The 25,261-nt window shown below is 41.5% G+C and overlaps 1 protein-coding gene across 3 annotated transcripts in view; it reads right to left on the minus strand.

Annotated features, from left to right (window-relative positions):
* Positions 1–25,261, minus strand: part of NEK6 (NIMA related kinase 6) — a 62,295-nt gene that overhangs the window by 36,165 nt on the left and 869 nt on the right. The window contains exons 1-2 of one of the 3 annotated variants that reach the window (XM_074609349.1): positions 6,519–6,650; positions 2,961–3,082 (exon numbers count right to left, since the gene is read on the minus strand). In XM_074609349.1, coding sequence (XP_074465450.1) covers positions 2,961–3,053 — 93 coding nt within the window. In that variant the 5' untranslated portion in view covers positions 3,054–3,082; positions 6,519–6,650. Of the gene's footprint in view, positions 1–2,960; positions 3,083–3,257; positions 3,277–6,518; positions 6,651–25,261 lie in introns of those variants that run through there. The other 2 variants (XM_074609350.1, XM_074609346.1) reach the window with 2 other exon arrangements.

Consider the following 25,261-nt stretch of genomic DNA (forward strand, 5'->3'; position numbering starts at 1 on the left):
GTTTCAAACCTCTTTATGATGTCCCAAATTATACACCCATCTCCATCCAATAATACCTACCTGAAAAGAATTTTGCATACTTTGAGGCTGAAATTCCAGTGTGAGTTTATGAGAACACATTAGAACAGATTGATTAAAAAAATAACTTCTAAGTTCACAACAGATGAGAAAACTTTTAAAATATGGATTATCCTTCAAACAGGTAGTCAAGTAATTATTGAAGAATACATCAGGTTTTCCAATTTGCAGCTTCAAAACTAGACTACACAGCCATCACAAAATATCCTTAACCTCACCTCTTCCCTAGAATTTAAAGTTTGCTGAAGAACTTGGCTTGAATTTCAAAGTTACATCATCCCATTCAGCAGATATTTGTACTAGCTTATGACAAGGAAAGACAGAAATACCAGCTTGAAAAATAGTAGACCAAGGTGATATTCACAAAGAAATTAATATTAACATAGAAATAATCTAAGTGGTTCAGAAAACCACAAATTGAAGAGTCTTCACTGCTAGATGACCATTTCAAATCTACCTTCAATTCGGGGACCAAAATGACACTACCACAAACAGCTCTGCTGCTGTGTGAGTATACAAAAAGGGTGTTTAAAAGTGAGTTACTGTATTTATTTAGTAAGAAAACTAAGTCAAAAATTATAGCTCCATATTTGTACATCACTGATTTACTCCTAAATACCTTTTATTGCTTACTGCTATAGACGCTAAGTAATCTGGGGACTTAAATAATTGACACTTTCACTCAGGAACATTACCAGAAGTTCTGCCTCTTGATGACGAACTTCATCAGGGTAATGCTGGGCAGGTAAGGGAGCCAGAAGCTAGATCTGTGATTTTATTGGGCCTTTTTTATATTTATATATTCACTTACTCTAGAAAATTTCTAAATATGAAGCATTACTCAAAAGTATCATCTGATTACTAAATTATAGTAGTTAAAGAAAAGTCTGATACTCGTAGCTCTATACTAACTGATTATAAAACAGAAATAACACTTCTATCAGAATGAAACAAAAAACCAAAAAAGGCTTTAGGAAGCAGCGTAATTACAGGAAGAGTTTCTACTAGAGGATCACACTGTTGCGCTGGTCTCTTTGGGGGTGACACAGTAGTTTGGAACGAAAGGGCTGGACGGAAGAAAGGGCCATTCCATACAAAACCCCTCCTCATCCAAGACTCTAGAAGCTCAAGTTTTGTTTTCTTCTGCTTAAGCTTTTATCCCTGCCACTCATGGCATTTCTTGTAAGACAAGGTTGGTCAATTTTTCCTTCCCAAACCTCTCTCTCTTCCACAAGCTACTGTATAGCACGTCTGCACTACTTCTATCTTCAGAAGAAAGAAATGATGTAATTTTGGGTTCTTCCAGGTAATAGGTAGCAGAAAATTGAAAATGATATATAATTATGTTCCTGCAAAATGGCAAATTAGAAATATGTAATAAGCAATCATATCATGCCATCAAGGTAAGGTAGCCTGCCCTCTAAACAGTACCATTTTTCTTAATTTCTAAATCAAGTTTGCTAGGGAGACTCGTCTTTTTTTTCTTACTGATCATTCTCAGAACAGTTAATATACTCAGAGACCTCCATTAACACAACTTCGATATTAACAGAGTGGAGGGGAGGTTTCACTGAACAATGACCATACAGCAAAATGAGCCCACTCAGCATCAGCGTAACAGCAGAAAGCAGATTATTAGCTACTAATTACACTTAACTATGTCATTACAAATTCTAACATGTGCTCCAAGATGCCATGAATGTATCTGCTGCACAGGAACACTTCCTAATCTTGTTCATGAAATAATTACAGGGGCTCTATCCTGCCAAATGAGGCGGTAATTAACCCTAATTGCTCAAAATGCAACTGGCTAATTCTAGGAGATTAATCAAGGGGATTCAATTATTATTAAATGACTTAATATGACAAATTGCTGCATTAGGAGAGGGGGGCTTTGCTCCATACAAGGTTCCTTTCCCAGCAGTGCTGCGTAAGACACATTCATCGTTGTACCCTGTGTGGAGGCAACTTCCTACTTTCCCAAATCCTGCGCTACGTTCGGTCCATTTTCCCAACGCCCTCCTCTTCTCCAGGGAGCTGGGGCACCCCCACACTGCACATCTGGAGCGACAAATCACACCCACGGGCCCCTCCCCAAGGTAACGCTACACCACAGCTGCAATACTCCTCCTGACAGCTTTTCCATGACAATTTTTGTTTACACCTTAGAACACAAAAAAGTAAAACTTAATTGCTCTGATAACCAGACAAACAGTATAAAAAAAGGCAAGCAGCCAGAGTTCACTGAATACAAGTTCCAGGATTACAGCAAAGGTATCGACATGACTTTAAATACAGGTCTAACCCCAGTTTTAGCCCACTCCCGCAGAAAGGCAGGGAAGAGAGAGACAGGAGCCACTATAATGAAATTGATAATAGCACAGACAAAATACATTGCGGGAGAGATTCCAGAGACTCTCAGGAAATGAAGTCAGAGAGCCTGCAGTTTCATGTAGGAGGAACTTTTTCTTGTATTTGGTAATTACCTCTTCAGCATTTATTACTGAACTATAAAGGAGATAAAATACATTTATTCACTTACACAATTGACTGCTTTTCTTTGGCCTTTTCTTCAAAGAATCAAAGAGAAGAGAAAGCCAACACAGTACGTGTTTTTATAAGTTGATTTTAAAACACTTGCTTTAAGCAAAATTCAAACTATTTCCTTTTTCTCTTATCGTCAAAAAACTGGAGTCAGGAAACTCTGTCTAGCTGGCAGAATCCCAAACTGGATATACCCTAAAACTGCTATAACTGCACTATAAACAAAAGAGGGGAAAAAAACCCACAATAAGCCTAAATGCTAAGAAATCTATAGACCTTTATAAAAGGAAGGGAAGAAAACACAGAAGGAGAAAAATTAAAGAGACACATGCACTTACCTGAGGATCATGCTGGTACTCCTGCCCTGGCAGCTTGCAGAGAGGGTTGTTCTGGTCCCCTAGATGATGCGGGTGGTTGTGCTGCCCTTCCATGGTATCATACCACACTCCGCCTCTCGGTGCTGATGGGGTTAAAAGAAAGAGGGGAGAGAGAAGTCTAGTCACTGTCCATCCATCACTGACAGCAAGAAACTCTTTCCAGGGATGTGCCTATGTGTGGTTGTACATCAAGAACCAACTGCTCCCCTTTTTTCCCCTCGGTGACTCATGCATACAATTCCAGAAGGAAAAAAACACCTTTTCTCCCACCAGCTGCCGGAGCTCGCTCAGCAGGTGACCGATGGACCAGAATGCACCCGCTGACACCCGCAAGCTGAAGGGATGCAGCAACAGGTCAAAGCTACCCTCATTCTCCTGAGATTACAAAACCAAAATACCAATGTCACAAATATTACTGGTATCGTGTCATAATAAGCAAAATAGCAGAAAATGGGTTTATTTGGTCAGTGGTATGTTAATCACAAAAGATACTGTTTTTGTCAACTGTAACAGCAGCTAGCATGACCTCCCCTAGAACTACGGATCCCAGATGATGCCCTCCGGTGTCTTATTGGACAATCCAGGAAAAGTTTCCAAGAAAGCACCTTTCTAGTTGTAAAACAAAAATGACAAAAAGTCCCACCAGACGGCTGTAGCTTTCTTTGGCCAGAGAGAACCTAGAAGTGCAGCTTTACCCAGACTCTTTCTTCCTCACCCCCAAATTAAGAGTTCTTCTGCAGGCTGGTAAGCCACAGGAAGCAGTAGCTAGAAACCATATTAGATTCCAGGAGATCAAAATATTATTCTAGGAACAAACAAACAAGGGACAATTCCATGAATGAATTTGTTCCAGTTTTACCTGCAGCAATTACTAAGCACAGTTGTCCAGCAGAATTTCCTACAAAAGTTACAGAAATTAAAAGGATGCAGCACTGGAGAAGAGAATCTAGCAAGAGTTATCTGACACAGAGCTTACTGTAAGGATGCAAAAATAAGTTCATGCAATGATCCTTCATTTTCATTCCAAAATTACCCTTCACACTATTGAGGCCAATTCAGTCTCCCCTCCCTTTAAGTGCAGATTTAATTTGTGAAGTTCTGAGTCACAACAGAAAACAAAATTTAATCTTCATTTGTGCTGGTAACACAGCTGGTGAAGAGCTGTGAAATGCAGCACCTGTAACATAAAACTTCTACACATCACATCTTGAGTCTACCTTGAACCAAATTATTTCACAGTATGACGAGTTTAGTTTTGTTTTGAGCAGTATTAGAAAACCAAGCAAAAGCTTGTGGGTAACAGGAAGGAAGAAGAGACATGAGTACTTGGGTGACAGGGCTCCAGAGAGAGGTTATAATCAACCAGAACCCAAACCAATTAGAAGGAATCGGAAATGTGGTAGTCAGTTTCCATTTTTTAGAACTAAATTTAAAAAAAAAAAAAAAAAAAAGAGAGAGAGAAAATTAAAAAGTGAAATTCGCACAATGGTTGAGTGAGGAAAAGGAACTTCTTTTCCTAAGTGGATGTACCAGGTTTGTCGTTATTTAAATAAGTTGCTGGACATAAGAAAATGTCATCCAAGTCCAACAGGCAGCAGTATGGGTACAACTGCTCTCGACTGCTCATCGCCACCACGCAGAAATACCACGTTCCTCCGAGTGTGTGTGCGCAACCGCCGTGCCTCGGCACCAGGACGAGCCACCATGCCCAGGAGCCCGCGGTGACGCCAGCCCACGCTGCACGGCTCCAGGCTCTCCCTCGCCCCAGCTCCCTCCCTGCTCGCCCAGCACCACGCAGTCATCTGAAATGTCAGTCTGCTCACCTTCAAACACTGTCCCGTGAAGCTGTAAAGAGCTGCCCATCAGGCAGCCGAGACATTCCCAATGCCGGAACAACACTGTGATCCCAGATTAACTAATCCTCCCTCCAACAGAGGTCTGCACGGGTCTCGGGAATGCTGTAGTAAACAGTAACAGGGCAGTCACGGGCTTTTGGCTGAAAGCCCTCCAGATACATCTTCTGTTTACACAAGCACAAGAGACCAGGCATATACATGTTTTCTAGCCCTTCTAGGAAACAAAAACCTATCAGTGTCACCATGTCTGAGCCTGACTCGGGGATAAATCCTGGTAACTTATCAGCTCTTCAGGGGACACTTTCAGAGTGGATTCCAGTGCTCCTTGCTCCATGCCAGTTCTGGGGCCAGGCTCTGGCCTCCAGTAAAGCCAGTCCTCAGAATTCATTCACAGCATATACAGAACAGGCACAATAAACACACTAACGCCCTTTCCCCACAAAGTGTGCAGGTTTTTGGGGCTTATTTAATGATGTTACCCACAGTTAGTTATTCAGTATCCACACATCTCTAGGTAATATGTCATTTAGAGTCACATTTTTGCTGTCCTTAGCCATGACTAGAAGTGTACCGGTGACAAGTAAAGATTTAGTGGCCAACACAAGCATTTCCAGAAACTTGTTTCAAGAGTTTTGGCAAGTATTCACTCAGTGAAAGAGCACAACCTGACCTCATTAGTGTATTAATAGAGCACGCCTGGCACTTGGGCAATGACTAACTCTTAATTTAAAATACAAAGGTATTTTAAATATTTGGGGGAGTGGAGAAGAAAATATGATGCAGGAGGATTTCTGTAGCAAGTTGTGCTTGGTTCTTTTAACAGTTGTCAGTGAAATAAACCTTTAGCTGTGGCAGATCTTTCCCAACACCAGCCATGGTAACACATGCACACACAGCATTGGGGAGAAAGCGGAGAAAAGGCTCTTCTTGGTGCTTAAGCAAATGAATGTTCACTCTAACAAACACTCGCTAGAAAAGAGTTGTGAGAGCTGGAGTACTGGCTGCATGTAAACAGGCTAACACATGGGTTGCTCTCAATAAAAAGGTTTTCGAAGTGGGTATTATGAAACTCCAGTGGGAGAAGGATCATCACTATTAGCGTGAAGAAGTTTAAGATTCCTTCAGCACCAGGCATCTGTAAGTTTACTAGTAACCAGGTGAATACTTAAAAAATAACAATATGGCTCTTGATATCAACATTAAAACGTCATATGAAATTTCTACATTACACTGCCAAAATTATCTTAATTATTTTATTATTCATGACGTGAAGAAAGGCTGTTTACTGGGAGGGAGAACGTAACACACATTCTTTCTCTTCTGAGCCCGGAAGCACAGAGAAAACGCCGCTGGGGACTGCAGGCCACTAACAGCCTCACTTCTCACCATTTCCCTCCAGAGGCATTCAGAAATTTCACATTTACAGCCTCAAGATAGAAGGCACGTCCAGGCGGTGTCACTTGAAACATCTGTAGTCTAACACGGATCCAACATCGTATCTACCACGTCCTGTCTTTGGAAAGGACTAAAGCTCAAAAAGAGAAGAGGGAGGCATTTCTGAATACAAGAACTTGAGTCACCTGATCATACACAAATCTGGGACAATCCTAAGAGAACCGTATTTTCCAGCTGCCATAAGGAAACTCAAGGTACAATTACTTACCGCAAGGGGTTAGACAACAGGAAAGCAATGAACAGCTCAGAACAGCCCAGCTGCCACAAGCGGGGACGAGAATGTATTAGGTGGAGAATTTGGGTTTGGTCCCTGTTTGTTTAAAGCACTACAGCTGGAAGCAAAGGAAGAAGTAAGAACAAAATATCTGCTTTGAAAAGAGATACGGCCCGACTCACATGACACCAGCTCCGAGGCTGCTGACACCTATGGGACAGCGTGTCCTGCTCTGGGCCCTCAGCTCGGCTATTCTGGGCTCCTGGCAAGCACTCCTTAGAGGTAGCCTGGAAGGGGGATCCCCGGGAAGGGGCTTCACGGAGGGCCTTCGAATAGCAGCTAACACCACAAAGGCACTTTATTATGTCAGAAATTCTACGGGCTTTTTGAGATTCTCTCTTCTAAAAAGTCTAACTACAGAATCAATATTGCAATTAATTTTTCAAACATGAAAACGTTGAGCAAAGAACACAACAAGTGTCTGATACAACTGCTTAAAACCAGTGACTTTCACCCCCATTCCAGATACATGCACTCTCCTGAGGAAATGATCATGTTCTGAGCTACATTTTACTAATCCTGAAGTTAGTCTGGATATTAGCTGCAGTATGTTCAATAGGAACCTCATTTTCTTCAGGTTCGTATCTCAATAGTTTTGCAGGCAATTCAGTTACTCTCCAAGAATTCAGAATAAGTTTAACAACATAGTGGGGAATATGACCACAGCCCATGTGGGATAAGCAGCTTGTTCTCTCAAACTACAACTTGATGAAGGTTTGTCTGTCGCCATGTGCTCTCAACTCCATAGGGGAATAATGCAAAAAGGAGAAACACAAAACTCATGTCCAACTATGCTAAAACACCAAAAAAAAAAAAAAGGCCCCATCCACACAGTACCATAAGTGACTGGCATCTTAGTCATCAGGCATCCTGCCACTTACTGTCACCCTCCTGCAGTACAGCTATTAACGCATACACTGGCAGGATTCACAGGTAACCTGGAGTTTTTACAAAGCAAGAGAAAATAAAAACCCTCTCATGCAGCTGGCTCCCCTACCACGTCCCAGGCTGCAGCTCGTCTTTGGGTACCTAACCGTCTTCATGCCCCATCCCATCCCTCTGAGGCCTGAATCAGCAGAAAGCAAAACAAAACCCAAACCCCCATTGAACCCCGTGGTACCTCGCCAGTACCTGACAGGTGGGATTCTCAGGGCAGAACAGCCCAGGGCACCTGGTAGCAAAGGCCAAGATCATTAGTTACGAGACACTCATTAAGGAGCAGAACCTGATCAGCATCTTGGCGCTCAGTCTCACACAGCCTGCTGCCCCGGGTGCAGCTCCTCTCTACAGCGGCTCGGTGAAACAGCTGTGACCAGCCTAATCGGGTCTCACCATGTGTCTCCAGGTGCCTCAAACTCAACTACAGGCCAAATTATTTGCTCCCAGATGTATAATCAACGTGATAGGACCGTCCACCTCTGAAGCAGACAGCAAAGCGTCAGTCCAAGTGCTCAGTGTTAGAACCATTTTCTGTACCAACACTCTTCGCCTTCCTGCAGACACCCCACTGCTCCCTGCGCCCGGTGCTGCCAGTGCTCCCGGCACTGCCAAAGCCCTCCTCAACACCAGGGACACGGCATGGGGTGGCACTGCCACAGCAGCTCTTCCTGTGACACATACTGGAGACCTCACAGCAAACAGCTTTGTTAACACAGAACGAGCCATGGCAATTCCAGCTTTCCCTAGTACTGCCAGCAACAGTATTCTGCAGAATAAACCAGGAGGTTTTCCACTCTTGCACCACTTCCTACTGTAAAAGCCACATGACTCCATCCCGAGGAATCTCAGCCTTCCTGGCTGTGAAGTGGGGGCAGCTGTGCCCTTCCTGGAAATGTTACGGGGCTTTTTGTACCTCTGACCTGCTCCAATGCCCTCAAATATCATGCGATAAATATACACGCTTTTCCACTCCGTTACTATATCCCTCTCACATCCTCTCGCTACATGGGGACTTGGGGGGAGGCTCTGTTTGAGTACCTTGTGTAAAACAAAACAAAAAGGCAAGTCTTACACAGTTCCAGAAACCCACGAGCTGCTTAAACACAGACAAGTACGTTACTTAAACTACTGCACAAATGTCCATTTTTTAACATACACAAAGAATGGAGATTAAGGGTGAACGAGACCCCCAGTGCACAGAGTGCAGGCTCTGCTGCCCCCACGCCACCCGCACACCCCCACTGCAGGCTCCCCATCCATGGCAGCAAGGCAAACTATTTTACGAAATAAACACAACCACATCAGTAACACCTTCTTCCTCTCTGCTGCCCAATAATATTCTTCCTCTTGCTTGCTCATAAAATAAATCTGTCAGGATACTATACGAGATTACCTATATATTTAAATGATGATCTTGGCTTATGATTACATTATAGCCGTGGTTCAGGGTACATGCTGTGGGGAAGGCAGTCCAATCCTAGGAGAGTATTATTTTCGAGTGACTTTTATTGTCCATTATCTTACACCATTTCTGTCACAGCTATGATGTCTGGTAGGAATAGTTCACAACAGAAATATCTTTGTCGTTAGTATTCTCATTGCAATTTAGTCAGATCAACCTTTAAATCTCATCCATCATACTGAAGAGCTTTGGCAAAGCAAGCACAGTAATATATGCTTCCATGCAAAACCTAATTACAGGCTAGGTTAAAAAGCCTACCCCATTCCTTCTGCAGTGCAAGGTGACAGGAAATCCTGAGCATCCCTTGGTTTCTCACTCTCCCTTTTTGCTGGTGAAGTGCGTAACCCGTTCATTACAGCAGACTGATTCTGTCTGGCACATGACAAACTTACTTGAACCTAACAATTAAACTCCTGACAGCGTTTCCAAAAGCAGAGAGTATTTACTGTAAATGCTTGACAATTTTTTCCTCTCTGCTCATCCCTCTCAACAGTCACCTTATGATGACTGGAAATTACCATAAGCAAATAGCAGTCTAACATCCAAAAAACCCCTCATGTTAATGTGAAATACACACCTGCCAACACTGAAAAAAAAAAAATATAAATGAATACGAATGTTAAAGGAAACAACATGAGGAATGCCACTGAAACACATGAGCCGGGAGAGAAGAGCAGAGTTAAATACTACAATACAAGAGCTGGCTGGGAAGGCAGAGGTGGGGGAGCACTGGGCACCGGGCTGAACCCGGCCCCCTCTGTCCCACCAGCAGCTCCAGGCCCCAACCAGGGAACTCACGCCAGAACTGATAAACAGCATGCGGATATATCACCAGTAAAACATTTTAGAATATGAGGCTTAGCATTAAGATGAAACTGTACCTACAGATATACACACACAAACTAACACAGAATGAATTACGGACACCTGCAAAGCCTGAGAAAGCACTAAATATATGGAAGCGTGAACAGACTCTTAAAAACAATATATTAAGATCGCTCGGTTACCCAACTTTGTTAGATTTAGTAACGCCATCCATGACCAAAGTGCTAATATATTACCTAATATAACTTTTTCTCATCCTCATTGACATAAAATCTAAAGGACAAATGAAAACCAGCAGAAATCAACTTTCCCAGCCTTTAATCAGGAAAGCTTTGAAGGGCAGGCCCTGGATCTAGTACGGCAAGTAATAAAAGCATCAGTCACCAAATGCAGTTAAAGACAATAGCTGTGTTTCAAAGTAAACTTTTCTTTATCAGTGTTTGTAAGTACTAAGGACCCTACCTGTGTTTTTTTAAAATCAACCTTTATTTGAATTTCATTTAACAGATGGATTTTTTTTTAAAACTTTCAGAAGCATATCCTCATCCCTCCTTATATAACTCATATATTAATATAAGTTACAAATATTGAAAATACGGAATTGACCTCACGATAAGAAAATAAAAAAGTGTACTTATACATTCAAAATTTTACAAGTAGCTGCCGCCCAATCAAAATGCAGAAAGCAAGTCATGACCCTCAGCGAAAATTGTACCTGCAATTTAAAAACCCCTAACAAGGATGAGGAGGTTTGTAACAAATTGACCGCTGAGCATAAAAATGTTGTTTTAATCTTAACTTCCATTTTACAAGCGTTGGAATTACCCTGAAAGCAGGTTCAGATGCATTTGTGTTAAGAGTTTGAGCAGATCTTTTGTTAAGACTTTGTGCAAACTAGATTTTCAACAGCCAGTGCCAGAGTGCTGGCTTCTCGGAGACCCCAAATCCACTGAGAATCTTTCAGAAAAATGGCTGAAAAGCCCTAGAGCTTTTTCATACTATGTCAACAACTGATATTCATTAAATAAATGCTGTGACAGAAACTGTAATTCACTCTTCCTTACCTAGAAGCAAAATGACATTAAGTCAACTATTTAAAGCTATTAGGAGCCATCTCACTGTAGATGTCAATAAAACAAATGCTTCCTACCAATAATTAACTGTGTCAAACGTCCCCGTCTCTTTCAAATCACATCACTCTCTACATCCAGCTCACGTCCATATTCCCATTTTAAGTAAGTTCAAATACTCTGTATTCTAGTTTGGGGACAAATCTAGTAAAATGACTTGAAAATGGCAAGGTCTGACACAGTATTCTCCCCTCCCCGACTGTATTACTATGTCTGAAGATGCTACTTGAGTTTATACAATACTTTTGACAGGCCATTTCTTATGCCCATTGCTTGCATCAGTTCTCACCACCAACCAGGAAAGTAGTTAGCTTACTTCTGATTTTGGTTTCAAAAGGTTTAACTTGAGTTAAAGGTTGGGCTTTCCCCCCTGCTCCCCATGTTGTAGTATCAGCTCCCTAGAACTTGGTCCCAAATCAAAGGACTTAATTATTTTTAAAGTCTTCCGAATACACTTCAGATGCTATGTAGCTCAATCCATCCATTACAAGGGATGGTTGAACAGGGCTCCTATTAACCAGGCCTAGGATCAGTGCCAAGAGTACTTGGTGATTTATAGTTATGACTAAGTAATCAATGTGATAAGGTAAATGTTCCTTTTCACCAGCCTAACTGGACTATTCCTCTCTCATTTCACCACACAGAATTTCCTAGATGCAACATCACATGTAAATATTTATGTACAACGTTTATAAGACGTACCTAAATACAAAATATACATTCACATACAAAATTGAGGATGGATAGCAGTCAGTGGCATTTAAAGTAACAATAGTTCCTTTGAAGAGAGATAACACTGTAAACACAGTAGAGCAACAGCTGGTTGCATTTTTCCCCAACAAGTTTTCACTTATGCATGTTTCAAATAAAGAAAGAAGCCAACATACCTTAATTTATATTCTTCTAGTTGCAATTTTGTGCCTTCCAAAAGTATTCACTATACTCATTTTTACAACCTTTGAAACATTAGAGAGAGACCTCTCAGGCCACTACTGGTGCTAACGAAACACATGTTAAGAATAAACACATACTAAATCTACCTGGAATTTTACTGTATTGCTTACTAAGCATGCAACAACATGCTCACCTTTTAATTTATAATGCAATAAAGCTTTCAAGCCTGAAGCCAAATTATTTAAGAACATTTGTGTTATCCTTCTCAGAATTCATTCATTTCTGATGAAGGAAAGATTAAGTATAGGTTGGAAATGTATTCATAACGTATATGTTCACAGAAACTGCCAGACATTTTCACATCATTAAATCATAACTGAAATACGTAACATCACATACAGCTATGAAAGGCGCACTGTCTGTACCAGCAATGTCAGCTTCATTATCGCGCTGGCTGTACGCTCTCCCTTCCGCATCAAGGCAACAATCAGCTATTTGCACATAAGTAAGCAAACTTACTGTACTACTGGCTCATTGACAATCTACATGTGAAATACAAACAGTTTCCACTCTCAATCAACATCTGAAGAGCCCTTGTAAAAAAGAAGAGCCAAAAATCAAGTATTAGAGAAGTCTGATTGTTCCCAACCTATGGCGAAAACATCCAGTTTAAGCCAATTGCTAAAACAAGTTTCTACCACATACAACTACGAATCCAAACTACTTCCACAGTTTGTTCCTATCAAGATATCTTTAGCAACCAGCCATCTCAAACGAGAGCACAAGCAAACAGATCATTGGAAGCCAGTAAGACAAAACCAGAAGTAACATCCAAAGTACAAAAAAAAAAAATTTAATTTAATTAAGCTATGCTGCTGCAGGCCCAAACCCCCAAAGCGGGAACTGTTCAGCCTGGTCTGTTCTCAGAAAGCTTAACAAACATATGACCTTAATCCTAACAAAGTTTTCTATAAATACATATATACATATGTGATTAGAAACACCACCACTTAGCACTGATAAATACTTTTAATTAGCACATTTCCAAGCACTTGACAAATATTAAGCAAACCTCACAAAGATGCTTCAGAAATACCGCTGCAATTTCCCAAACGTTTAAGGAAAGCTTAGCCAGACCAAAGTAAAAGAGCAAGCCCATGTCAGACAGGCTCAAAATCCCTGAGGCCTGCTGTTTCATGCAGTTTCTCTCTAGAGACATGAATTTGAGTCTTCAACAGCCAACAAGATCTGTCTCCAATACAGGGAAAAGGAATAGAGGAAGATATAGATATACATTCATCCAACTTCAAAAATCAGAACAGCAGCTTGAAGTATTTACGTTTCTCATAATCAGAAGAAAGAGGAAATGATGGCGAGAATTACGCAGCCCAGCCAATCTACAGATTCATATGACTCAAATCCAAAGGCAACTTCAAAGCCAGCTCAGAAACCCCTATGCAAAACTTCCAAGCAGCCAGATGCCAGCATTGCAGGAAGAGCTTTCCCAGCATCTGCATCCTGCAAGTAACAGCCAAACGGAAGCAGAAACTCTCCTCCCCGTAAAAAGATTTAACATCTTTCTACTTACAAAAATAGCTACATTAGAAATACGTTTGTATTTTTTCTGCCCCAAAATATGCTAAATAAGAACATATTGTGAATATTGCTATAAGGTGTCTTATCCATACTAAATAAAACAATCGGCTTCCCTCCGTGTTCCTGAGTATCTGGAACTAATGGCACCAGTTTTCCAAAAGTTAATGCAGCTCTTTAGTTCATATCCACATTTCTGTATCACTGTGTCACATTTCTGTAACACATCTCCATCTCCTTTCCCACATTGGCACAGTTTTCCTTAAAGAACAAGATTCATTCACCAGTGCCCTGCAGATCAAGGCTACGAGTTAAAACAAAAAAGATCTGTTCTTTATAAAGTCTGCATAGCTACTTTTATTACTTATTTTGATGACAGACAGGGTTAATGAAGTTCTTGCAGAGAACTCTCCCTTTCCTGGGCTAAATGCCCAAATTCTTTCAGGATTCACAAGACTTGTCTATTTAAATTGGGTCCAATTTTTTTTTCCCCTACAGAAAGGCCTGCACAGAATGTTCTGAAGAGAAACTGGAAATTAACCTTTCAAGAAAATTACAACTAAACGTGCAAGCTCTGTATAAGAGACAAATCACATTCCACACTATACTCTGCCCTCCATGTAACAATTTCCTATTATTCTAATAAACATCAGTGTTGAAACATAAACTCAGTACTACCATATTATTAAAAGCCATAAGCTTACTCACGCAAACAAAAATCTTCTCTCCTGCCCACCCTGCATTTCTTTCCCACCCTCCCCTGGCTGCCAAGATACCGCACTGATCTCAGATTAACACAACACTGTTAGAACAGAAACTCACCTATTTGCGAGAGATAGGAAAAATACACTTTACTTTCCAAGACAACAGCTCCACAGCTTCATTTCCACTTTCTTGTCTGAAAAATCTCTGCTATAGTCCACCAGGTGCCTTTCAGGCATTCCCGGCTCCACAGCAATACACTGATCCCTGGCTGAGCAGTTTCTCCCCACACAGCTACGAGAAATGGGCAGACTAGGGAAGACTTGCCCTGCACTGGTCTTTCCATCCCCCTAAAACCGAGGTCCATCTCACAGTTGTTTTGCAGACACTACACGGTCATTTAGATAATAATAAAACAGCACTTGTGCCAGAGAGCTTGAAACCAAAGAATGAATAGACATTTGCAAAGGCCTTTACATTATGTTTCCAAAATGCAGCATCTGTTCTATCTACCACCAGATCCCTCCCAATCAGCCACAGCCATGACGAGAAGTCCCGGGGTTAAAGTGCTAATGCAATTAAAAGAAAGAAACAAAAAAGTCCAGCTGAGGCACAGAATGCAATTTAGCTTTCAGCAATCCGTGAACTCAGTAAAACATAATTTTACAACCATCTCAAATTATCCGTTTTTAAGAGTAATTATGCAGAACACAGCTCAAAATATCTACCATGGACCAGTTCATCAGCATTCAAAGACAACTGTTTACCACCAGACACTCGCACAAATACAACGGTTTGTTTCAGAAAAGAAACACAAATATTTACAGTATTTCAAAATAAGCTACAATATGCTTTACTAATATCAACGCAAATTATGCTGACACCTTAATACCTGTGAATAACATGCTACTACTCATCAATAGAAATAATTTTTCTAGTCCAGCAAAACCCACACACAGTTATCCCCAACCTTTGAGGCACCAAGCAACGCGGCAAAGCAAGTGCAAAACCAGAAAAATAAAACTAAAAGAGCAATGATAGCAAAATGATCAAATTGACCTAATGTAAAATAAACCAGCTTAAAGAGCTAGTACAAAAATACAAATGAACAGTGATGTAGCAATTTATTTGGAAATAACATGAATTGCTGTATTAAATGTCCAGACTTGATTGGAGTCAACGATGGGGCCAAAACACGCCTGTCCTGACTCCACACTCTACTTTGCTCTAACCCCTACACAGTATCACAAAATAAATGTGGATCCCCACAGTGATGTCAGCAGGATCCTGCAGGGATTTATAGATATTTGGAAAGCAAGAGGAGTGTGTGGGCAAGGTTTCTATAAAAACAACAAAGCCATTTTGGTAGCACACATTCCTGTGAGCGGACAGAGCTCCCACACTACAACCAAGAGCTGCGTAACAACTTCTTTTAAAAGAGTAAATGTGTGGAAAAGGGGAAGGCGTGGAAGGAAAAAAAAAAAAAAGATATTTAAATAAATAGAACATATTTATTAATGAATTTGCAACATCTACCAGTCGGTTGACAGATGCAGACTATTTCAGATCAAACCAAGGCAAGAGAGAGGTGAATCCAAAGTCCCCGAAATGCGGACCCTCAGTGGAGGGAGGCAGAGGCAGGACTACACCGCCCAGTTTAAGAGGTCAAACCCAACCTTTAAAAGCTGGAAAGTGTCAAGGAGAGGTGCTTCGGCACAGCAGCGAGTGCCCCAGCTCCACTGCCTGATGACTCATTCCCTGATGAGTTTACAGTCTAAATCAAGCCAAAAGCATACTAGTAAAATGATAGTTAAGGCTATGGAAGAACGTAACTGCCACATGCTCTCAGCAAAAATACACAGCCACGTCCTTGCAAGCACCAGTATTTCACATTATGGCAACAGCATGAAGGAAAAGCAACGAACAAGAGCAATCTAGTCCGGAGGGGAATTAATGCCACATATTGGATGCGTGAACAAAAGCTACCCTGGCTATCACTGCTGCCCAATGACTTAAGAGGAGATACAAATTTAAATATGGTCCTCTATAACAAATTAGAGACAGTCCGCAATGGGAAACTCTATTCCCCACATCATCTAGCTGCTTTTAGCAACTCATTAGTGCCATCTATGTCACCAAAAACATGAGCAGGCTGGCACTCAGCTGTCCACAATTTCAGATGAACAACAGGAAAGATAACACAGCAACTTCAGCAGAGCCTGACAGGACTCGTGATGAATGATTCATTTCAGACTTTACTTCCTTTGGACCACTAAATGCGAACAGGTTGTATAAGACATACACAACACTCATCTCCTGCCAACCCAGGCTTCGCTTTCACTTACACTTTTCCAGCTGACCAACTCCTCCCACAGCAGCCAAGGAAAGACACCACCACTTTCTCATGCCAGTCCCACCAACTCCAAAATAAAGCTGACAAAAGGCAGGAGGCCACGTCAGAAACCCATGCCATGGCCACGCTGTGCAGGAGAGAAAACACCAGCACAAAGCTCTCCCACAGCTGCCTTTAGGAAAATGCAAAGCCAAGTCCTCCAAAAGGTGTGCTTAGATGTGCAGAAGGAGACTAGGAGAGGGTGCTCCAAGCAGTGCTGGAATATTGTTTTTCATTGCCTTGTTATTGACGGAATGAACGATACTGAGGCAGTAAACATTTGACCTTCCTATTCTGAAAACAAAGTTCTTGTTTCCTCCATTACCCCTATGACATTTTTCTAATCCGTAAGTAAACAGAATACTGAAGAGTTTTATGGGGAAAAAAAAAACGAAACAAAAAAAACGAGGAACACCGCTGTGCGATGTGCTTACTAAAGAATTGTGATAGTGAATCATTGCTTACCACTGGGAAGAAAAAGTGCAATTAGAACACGGGTTCCTTTGGGCACTTCCTCAAAAAGCCATCACAGATGTCAAAACCTGCTGTTGCAGCAGAAGCCTCATCTTGAAAATATACAACAGAAAAGCATAAGAGAAGAAAAGCCAGTAGATAACACTTGAGCATTCACAGGTAACAAAAGGAGGAGATTTTGGCACTAGTCTGAAGCATCTCTTAAGCATCTCTTACCTACCTTACCTGCCCTTACCTACCTTAGACTTTCCAGAAAATTTCCTGCCATTCTACTGTTTCCAAGAGCTAGTGGCCACATGAGCAATGCTGGATGCTCCCCAAACTCAGGGTTTCCAAGTCACCATCAGTTTTCTTGACTACAGACACCTCTCCCGCAGACTACAGCTCCAAACTTATTCCTAACAGGTAAAATGCTACGGAAAGAGCCCCTTTGCTACACAAGGATCAGCACCATCAGGTCGCAGTGCTGTGGTACTGCTGACAGTAGCAAAAGGAGCAAGGGGAAAGGCAATTTCAAGATGCAAAACTCCAGTGCTGGGTGATGACTTTATTCTTGCTTTCCATAGGCCAAGCCAAACCCCATAGAGCCAGAGCAGATTTTCACTTTAACATGGACACGAGAACATAAAATCAAGTCAGCCATCCCTCCCTGCTACAGAGCTGTGTGCTCACAACACAGAAAATGTTTGACTCATAGCAATCAGTTTCATCAACAGAAAATCAAAAATATTTAAACTCCATTTGCAATTTTGACTTAAGTAGCTGCAACTTGATTAACAGCCTTTCCTTCAGAGAGAACTGCTGCAAGGTTTCCCTCTCCCTGCATTAGTGATGAAGCACAAAAGCCAGCACAAGTCATCATAGTCACTTTGAAGTACAAACCAGGAAGACTAAAAGAAATCCCAATAAATAAGTCACAGAGTAAGTTATTGCATACCTTAATATACAAAGAACTAAGAGAAAACACAGGTAAAGAACTGTACCCAACAGTGTTTACCCTTGGATGGTAAAGTTCTTACAACTGACATAATGTTATAAATTGAGTAATTGACCCGCAAGGAAGTAAGGAGCTCAAGAGAGTTAAAAATTACCCTATAAATACCATAAAGATTAACAGATTTGTAATACCCACCCAAGAAGCACTTACTCTAAGTAGAATGATTATGAAAACACAGCAAGAATATTTACTACATAGTACTGAGTTCAGTATATACAGACTGCCACAAAAGGCAGCGCTGGCTCTTAATATAGTGACAGCTGAAAGTCACCACTTAGATTTACCAACTGATTAAAGGGTAGCATAGACACACACAGTTGTGACTTATTTGCTTCTTTGGAATACATTCTTGTATTTTAAAACCCTTTTCAAGATCGTTTAGCGGGTTTTCTTGCTTCGGTTTAACATTTTTGAGATTTAGTTTTGCACAACTCCGACAGAAGAGCAAATGAAATACTGACAGCACAAAAGAAGGAAAGCAGAACTTCCATGAATGAAAGAGGAGGAAATAGTTGTGTCCATGTTTGTTGAATCTATTCCACCCTGAGTCCCTACTCTTGGAGGAAAGGAACCTTAGAATACCTACAGCTTTTCTCCCTATCCCCTCACTGTAACGACACACGTATGCCCCGAGAAGCAGAACCCACCACAAACTCTCCAAGACAGGCTGGACATTCAGAGTGTTCCTACGCAAGAAACAAAATGTTCCAACACGGAGAAAACCCACTCCTTTTCCCAACGGCAGACACAAGTGTCCACAAGGTTAAGAACAGGACAAGAGACTTAAACTGAAATTCCTGAAAGGAATCGTATTGAGTGTTCTGTGAAATTGCAATCCATCCTGTATGTCAACATTCCCCAATTATTGCACCATCTGCAGCGATTTTGATCTCCAACTCCACAGTTTAAAAATTACTAAGTTAAGAAAAAAGTTACTCTCCCACGTAAAAGAGGGTAGTTGGCTCTAAGGAAAGAAGAAAAATTGGAACTTTTATTATCCTGCGCCACTTGAGCCAGCGGCTGCGTCGGCAGCAAGTGGCACCAAGCAGGGATGGAAGAGCTCAGGCTGTGTTACCTCCCAGCACACCGGCCCTCTAAGGGAGCAATGCCAACTATCCAGCACCCGTTTTTCCTGTCAGCATGGACTTAAAGCTCCGCTTCATGCACACCGTGGGTTTTCAGCAGGCTGGTGGATACTTCCCGCAAGCGAGCAAGTGAGCTTCTCAAAGACCAAACGACAAAAGTAACTGGAGAGCAGGATTTGTCACTGAGCTCTGCAAAATGAGAGACTTGCAAATCCTCCCCAGGGTGTGGAGCAGCACCTGCTCCGTCAGCGGCTGGGCGCGGGGTCACAGCCCTTATCACTTCAGCTTTTGACCCCTGAAATACCAGCGCACTAGGTGAGGCCACCATGATTCACGTGGATGTAGCGCATGGAGGAGCAGGATGGCAAAAGCGTCCCCCGAAGGGGCAGCATAACCACTTCTGGGGAATCCCACCCAGGTCAAATACTGGAGGATGTTTCAGGCCCAAAAGGTGGGATGCTGCGATGAAACGGGACACTCAGACCCCCTCAAGAAGGTCCCTCAGCTGTCTCCTGGCAAGGCTGAAATGCCTATCTGGGGACGCCCCAGTCAGGCTGTTGACAGCCACTCATTTTGTAAATAGCTGTGACAGTGCAAGACGTTATCACCCCATTCTCAAAGGGGAATCTCTGCCCTGTTCTCCAGCATTGCCACACTCAGGTTTATTACCCTTGATTCCTTAGTTTGGTTGGTTTATAAGAGGTTTAAGATCACCCAACCAGCATTGCCTGAGACGTGCCAGGGAGCACTCCCCCACGCAGCACAAGATTGGGAGCCATCTCTTCCCCTGAACCAGAAGACTCCTTCCTTTCCAAAGGGGCTTTCTGGAATAGCCTCAGCAGCGTCTCCACACTTGGAAAAAATCAACATTTCAACACAATTTCCAACTGATGTTACATATTGTATTGAGATAAATCAGTCCAGGGGTGCAGCCACATTTTAAAGACATGGTGAACGAAACACACACAGACCACTGCACCTGCACCACCTGACAGAAAAATCAGAATAGCTTCAGAATGACAACTGCTTGAAACTACAACCAAAACCAGTCAATACTTCGATAAAACAACAAAATAAACTGCCTTCCTAAACAACAAATGCATTGACGTGTCAGGGTTGGTGCCCGAGGTCTGTCCAAAGGCAGGGGATGGCTTGGCACCTACTTGGATTCATCATGTGGAGCACACACAAAGTTTGGAGTGCAGAACTGGAGACCTAAGCTACTCAAAGCAAATAAACACAAAAACTTTAAGAAGTGCCTAGGGATTGTAATATACCCGTTAATAGTCCAGAAAAAAAAAAAGTGAGGAAACCACCATACAGGAAAAAGCTTTATGCCAGCAGCAGCAGCTTTTTAATTTAAAAAGAACAATCTTACCATCTTCTGCATTTTGCGATCAGGCATGTCATAACTATTTTAGTAAGTTTTACAATTGCCAGGATGTACTGTCTCATAGAACAATAAAACAGCGTATCCAGTTTACAATCTAAAACTAAATTTATGTAGTTCTGTGCACAAACTCCACTTCTGCCATCTTGAGATCTTTGCAGAAAACACTCAACTAACAAAAATCACTATATCTTTCTCACCTGCCCTTTTTCAGACTTCATTGCACTTGGACTCTATTAAAAATACGTATTTGCTACATGCTTCCTCGACAGTTTCTAATCTACCTGATTTTGTTGTGTGAAACACAGTACAAGAACAGGACGGAAATACCACCTCATCTTACTGAAAGACAGCTGAGTCCAAAGAAGTAATTCAGAAACTACCTGCAAGACTTTTTTTTATTTTTTAAATGTAATAAATAATGCATTCTGACTGCCAAACAAGCATTTGTGAGGTTTCAAGAATGCTTTGGAGTACAAAATTCCTAGAGTCTCATTCACTTACACCATTTGGTTTCAAATAGATACAGTCTGCTGTCAGTTCACTTAAACGTGTAACAGGAAACTCAAATTTGACTAAAAGGTTGTATTACATTACTAGTGGTTTTATATGGAAACCTTTTTAGAAGTAAGAAGCTAAGGGGAAGGTTTTTTTCCCCTCTCCCATCTGCGACAGACAGCTGTTCACTGCCTGGAATCTATGATAGCAGACACTTAAAGTAGCACCATGCTGAAGTAAACACTTCAGAAATTTAATTTCTTTAATTGTACTGACACTGTAAAATTATTTGCAATTTATTGCATCGTGCCATGTGATAAGCTGTATCATACAACTAAACACTGGAAGCTAAATATACTGTTTTAGTTGAACAAAAAAATTATATTTTTTTCTGAAATATTTTAAAAATGTTAAAAAACAATCCAAAAAGCTTCTCCCACATGTACAGCAATGGTGCTTAGGGCAAGTCCAGATGTTTAAATACTTAGCACAGGTTAGAACTTGAAGTAACCTTGATCCAATCCAATATGCATATAAAAAATAGGCCAAGATAGAAGACCCATGTACCCATAAAAAGATTTGACAGCTTTACAGACTTCTGCATTCAAACCACTATTAAAAATAACTCCCTGTGGTTTTCTGTTTTTAAACAAAATTTAGTTACAGGTTCTGGAACTGCCCACTTTGTCACACACAGAACCTTGGTTCTCCTTGTCCTACATTTCGGCCAAGTGAAGACAGCAGCTTCCAATCTGGCTTTAAAAAAAAAAAAAAAATAATGCACACCCCCCCACACACATACCCTCAAACCTGTAAGAAATTTTTAAACGAGTATTTTATACAGCTTAATTTTCCACATAATTTAAACACGCTGCAGCAATTTCAACCTGCTGGGGAAAAACACTAAAACACTATGATTTTAAAGTCCGTTTTAAACCTAGATTTTGCATGCAAATATTTTGGCTTCTTTTTTTTTTCTCCTTCAAAATGAAAAATATTGTCTGGGCCAACATCACCTCTCAGCTTGAACACGTTCTTCTTCTATCTTGTAGATACTATTTTTTTTAGATACTATTTTTTTTCCTCCTTTTAACTTTAGAGACTGAGGTCTACAGCGAAACATGGAATTCAGAGGTGGAAGAGACCTGTTACACCACACCTGACGTGCTCTGCAGCTGACAGACTCCGCTCCCTAAAAAGCATCAGGCCGGAAGGACCAAGCTGCACATCCCCTTCCCTCCGTGGGCCAGTCCCCTCTGGGAAAAGGCAAGGACACAGTCTGGGAAAACACAAATTGCCCTTTCAGCAGCCACAAAGAGTGAGTGAAGTGGTTCAACTCTCTTATTTTGCCTCCTTCTTTTTTGGTTCCTTAGTTTTACACCAATTTACCCAGTTGAGCCAACTCCCCGTCACTCGGGATGCCAAGGGGACACGATCTGGTTTGGGAGCCCAAGCTGTTTGACATTAGCTTGGCCGCGCAGGGGCTCTGCATGACACTGAGACATACCAAACCTTCCCCATTCTGCTACCCCCAGCTTTCAGATAAACCGTACTTATCTTCTACGGCACTCAGAGATCTACTGATGAAAAAGCACAAGGAACTTGCTGAATACTGGTATGTGCTTGTACTAAAAGCTTTACAAAGGGAAGGGTGAGTGTAATAAACACAGCATGAACAGGACTTAGTAACAGAAGAAACTATTTTCAAGGCCTCTGCCTTTAACAGGACAAAGTGTTAACTCTGTCCATTTCGCACAACCTTTAACTTCCACGTGATTTTATACTGGTAAAGGCCATTTTGCCCAATCCACAGAACGTGGCACAGCCACACATATGAGCTGCCTCTGCTGCCATGCCTGTCCTGTAACCAGGAGCAGAGTGTGTCACCGGTTTCTTGCCAAAAACCACATTTTTAGGGTCTTCAGTGACGAGTGGTATCAAGGCAATCGTGAACTACAGTTCAACCACACGAATATTTAGTGTTTCCTTCCAATATTACAAGAATGTTTTTCTTGCATGCTGCAATTTATACTGGATACTAAGACATCTATCACATAATTTCCTCCAAACAATCCAGTCAAGCACCTGGATAGGTGTACACTGAATTAGTCACCATCACTCCCATAAAAGGTAAAACAGACTGGTTAAGTGAGTTTACAAGACAAATGCAGGAGTGTGTGTCACAGGTAGGATGGCTGTTACCGACTTCCTTAGTCATAATTCACAACACAACCACATAGAGCATCTGTCATGGTCACTGTCCGTCTAGATGAGTGTTGAATTGTACCAATGCTGGAGAAGTTGCAATTAAAAACATTTTCACTCAATGGTAAATATGAGCCCAACTTCTAAAATGAGGTTCCATGTACTTATCTTTCTCATTTGCTGGAGATCACCATGAGCAATCTCTTCTAAGAACAGCTTAGAACGGCAAATTAGAATGACAAAAACTAAAACACAAGTCGGGCTGTTAACCTCATTTTCTGTAAGGACTGTATCCCAACTAGGCTTTCATTTAGGACACAGCAAAAGTCAGGCCCCAGAGGATTATACTGATGCCCACTTTCATCATTCCATCTTCGAAATCTTCCTCTGCTCCTCCAGCAACTACGGTCAATTTTCTTGCTTTAAATTCAGAACGAAGACATTTGATTTCTACCCCCTGTCCCACATGTGGGCTGCTCCAGTTCCCACGGTCCAGTCTGTACTGCCATGCTGTTTAGTGTGCGTACATTTTTCATAGCCTTGAGGTTAAATATATCTGCCACCACATAAAGTAGGAAAAGATGTTAAAGTACTTCTACCAATTCGTCTTCTACGCATCTCGAAACCGTGTTCTGAAGGTGCACAGGAGGTAGACTTCTTGGTAACTAGCCCCATTTTACAGCTGAGAAAAAAGAGGTAGAGGAGGAGGAAAAGCCACACAGGTATTTCTGGCTCCTATCCCCCATACAAAAAAATACTCTTTTAAAAACAATCATTAATAGATCATTCAGTTTGCAAAAAAACTCTTCCAAGCCATTGAAAGAGGCCTTCAGACCATCAGGTAGGTCTGAATAAAGCCAAAAAAAGATGCTGTAAGGTAAATCTCAGAATCTCCCACTATTTTCTACAGTACAGCCTTAATTATTATGGGAAATGAGAAAAGCCAGTGTAGGCTCAATATTTTCAGTGTACATTTAAGTACTATATATTGACATAAAACTTTTTGGGTAGGAACACAGAAGGCAAGTACTACCAAAAAAAAAAAAAATCTGTTTCCCAGTGCGGGCTTATAGCCCATGTTACCGATCTTCACCTGCTTTTCTCACAATGAAATGAATACTAAAGAATTTGAAAAGGCAAATTAAAACTTGTAGTCAAATTACACGTTCATCCTCTCTTGTAAAAATTTTCTTGTCAAGAAACAGAATTCCAGAGGAAGGAGGGGAAACTAAACAAGCAAAAGCGTACGTCACAGGTGTTAAGAAACCAAAAGGTTGATTTTGTTCTGACAATTCCTTTGGGGTGACAGCAGTCACTCACACTCCGTCTAGAAATCTCACTTCCCACAGAAGACGCTCTTTTTCCACCATAATAAAAGTTCCTCCCAGGCCCCATTTTTTTTTAGCTAAGGCACAGAGCCATAGGAAACGGGGGCAGCTACACTTTTATCTGAAAGAAGTTCCTTTTTTTTTTTCTGTTGTTGCTTAAAAGAATATGACTGTCACAAAAAATGTCGACAGGAAAAAAAATAACAGTGGAAAGAGCTTGACTCAATGTCAAGAGATGTCTCAAAATGCAAAAACTGTAGAAAAGCTGCAGAAGTTAAACGGTTGCTTACAATGATTCACAAAAATGAACTTTTAAAGGAGACACAGGAATGACAGCAAGACAGTCATAACGTGTCAGGAACTTGCATCACTGGACTTGTAATTGCTACAATATTTCCTATCAAACTACTTATACTGCAATAATGCCACAGGCAATCACCATTGGCAGAAATACTCCGTGTGTGCGAACAGACAGACAAACAGATGGAGCTTGGAAAGCCACCATTATTCTAAACACGGAAAAATCACACTTTGGAGGGAGTAACATGTTGGGGGGGAAAAAAATGGTATTTCATAGCTCAGCTCGAACATGTGCTCTCTCAAAAGCAATGTAGCGACCCCTAAAGCGCCGGGTTTATCCCGGAGTTCCCATCGTTCGAACACCCCAGGAACAGGCTGGGCCCTGTCCCAGGAGGGGCGGAGGTGGGGGCCCGGAGCCGCAGCCCCGGGAGAGCGGGAGGGCGCAGCTGGGGGCTCTCAGGCC

This window comes from Larus michahellis, chromosome 15, assembly GCF_964199755.1.
Source record: "Larus michahellis chromosome 15, bLarMic1.1, whole genome shotgun sequence".
Lineage (NCBI taxonomy): Eukaryota > Metazoa > Chordata > Aves > Charadriiformes > Laridae > Larus > Larus michahellis.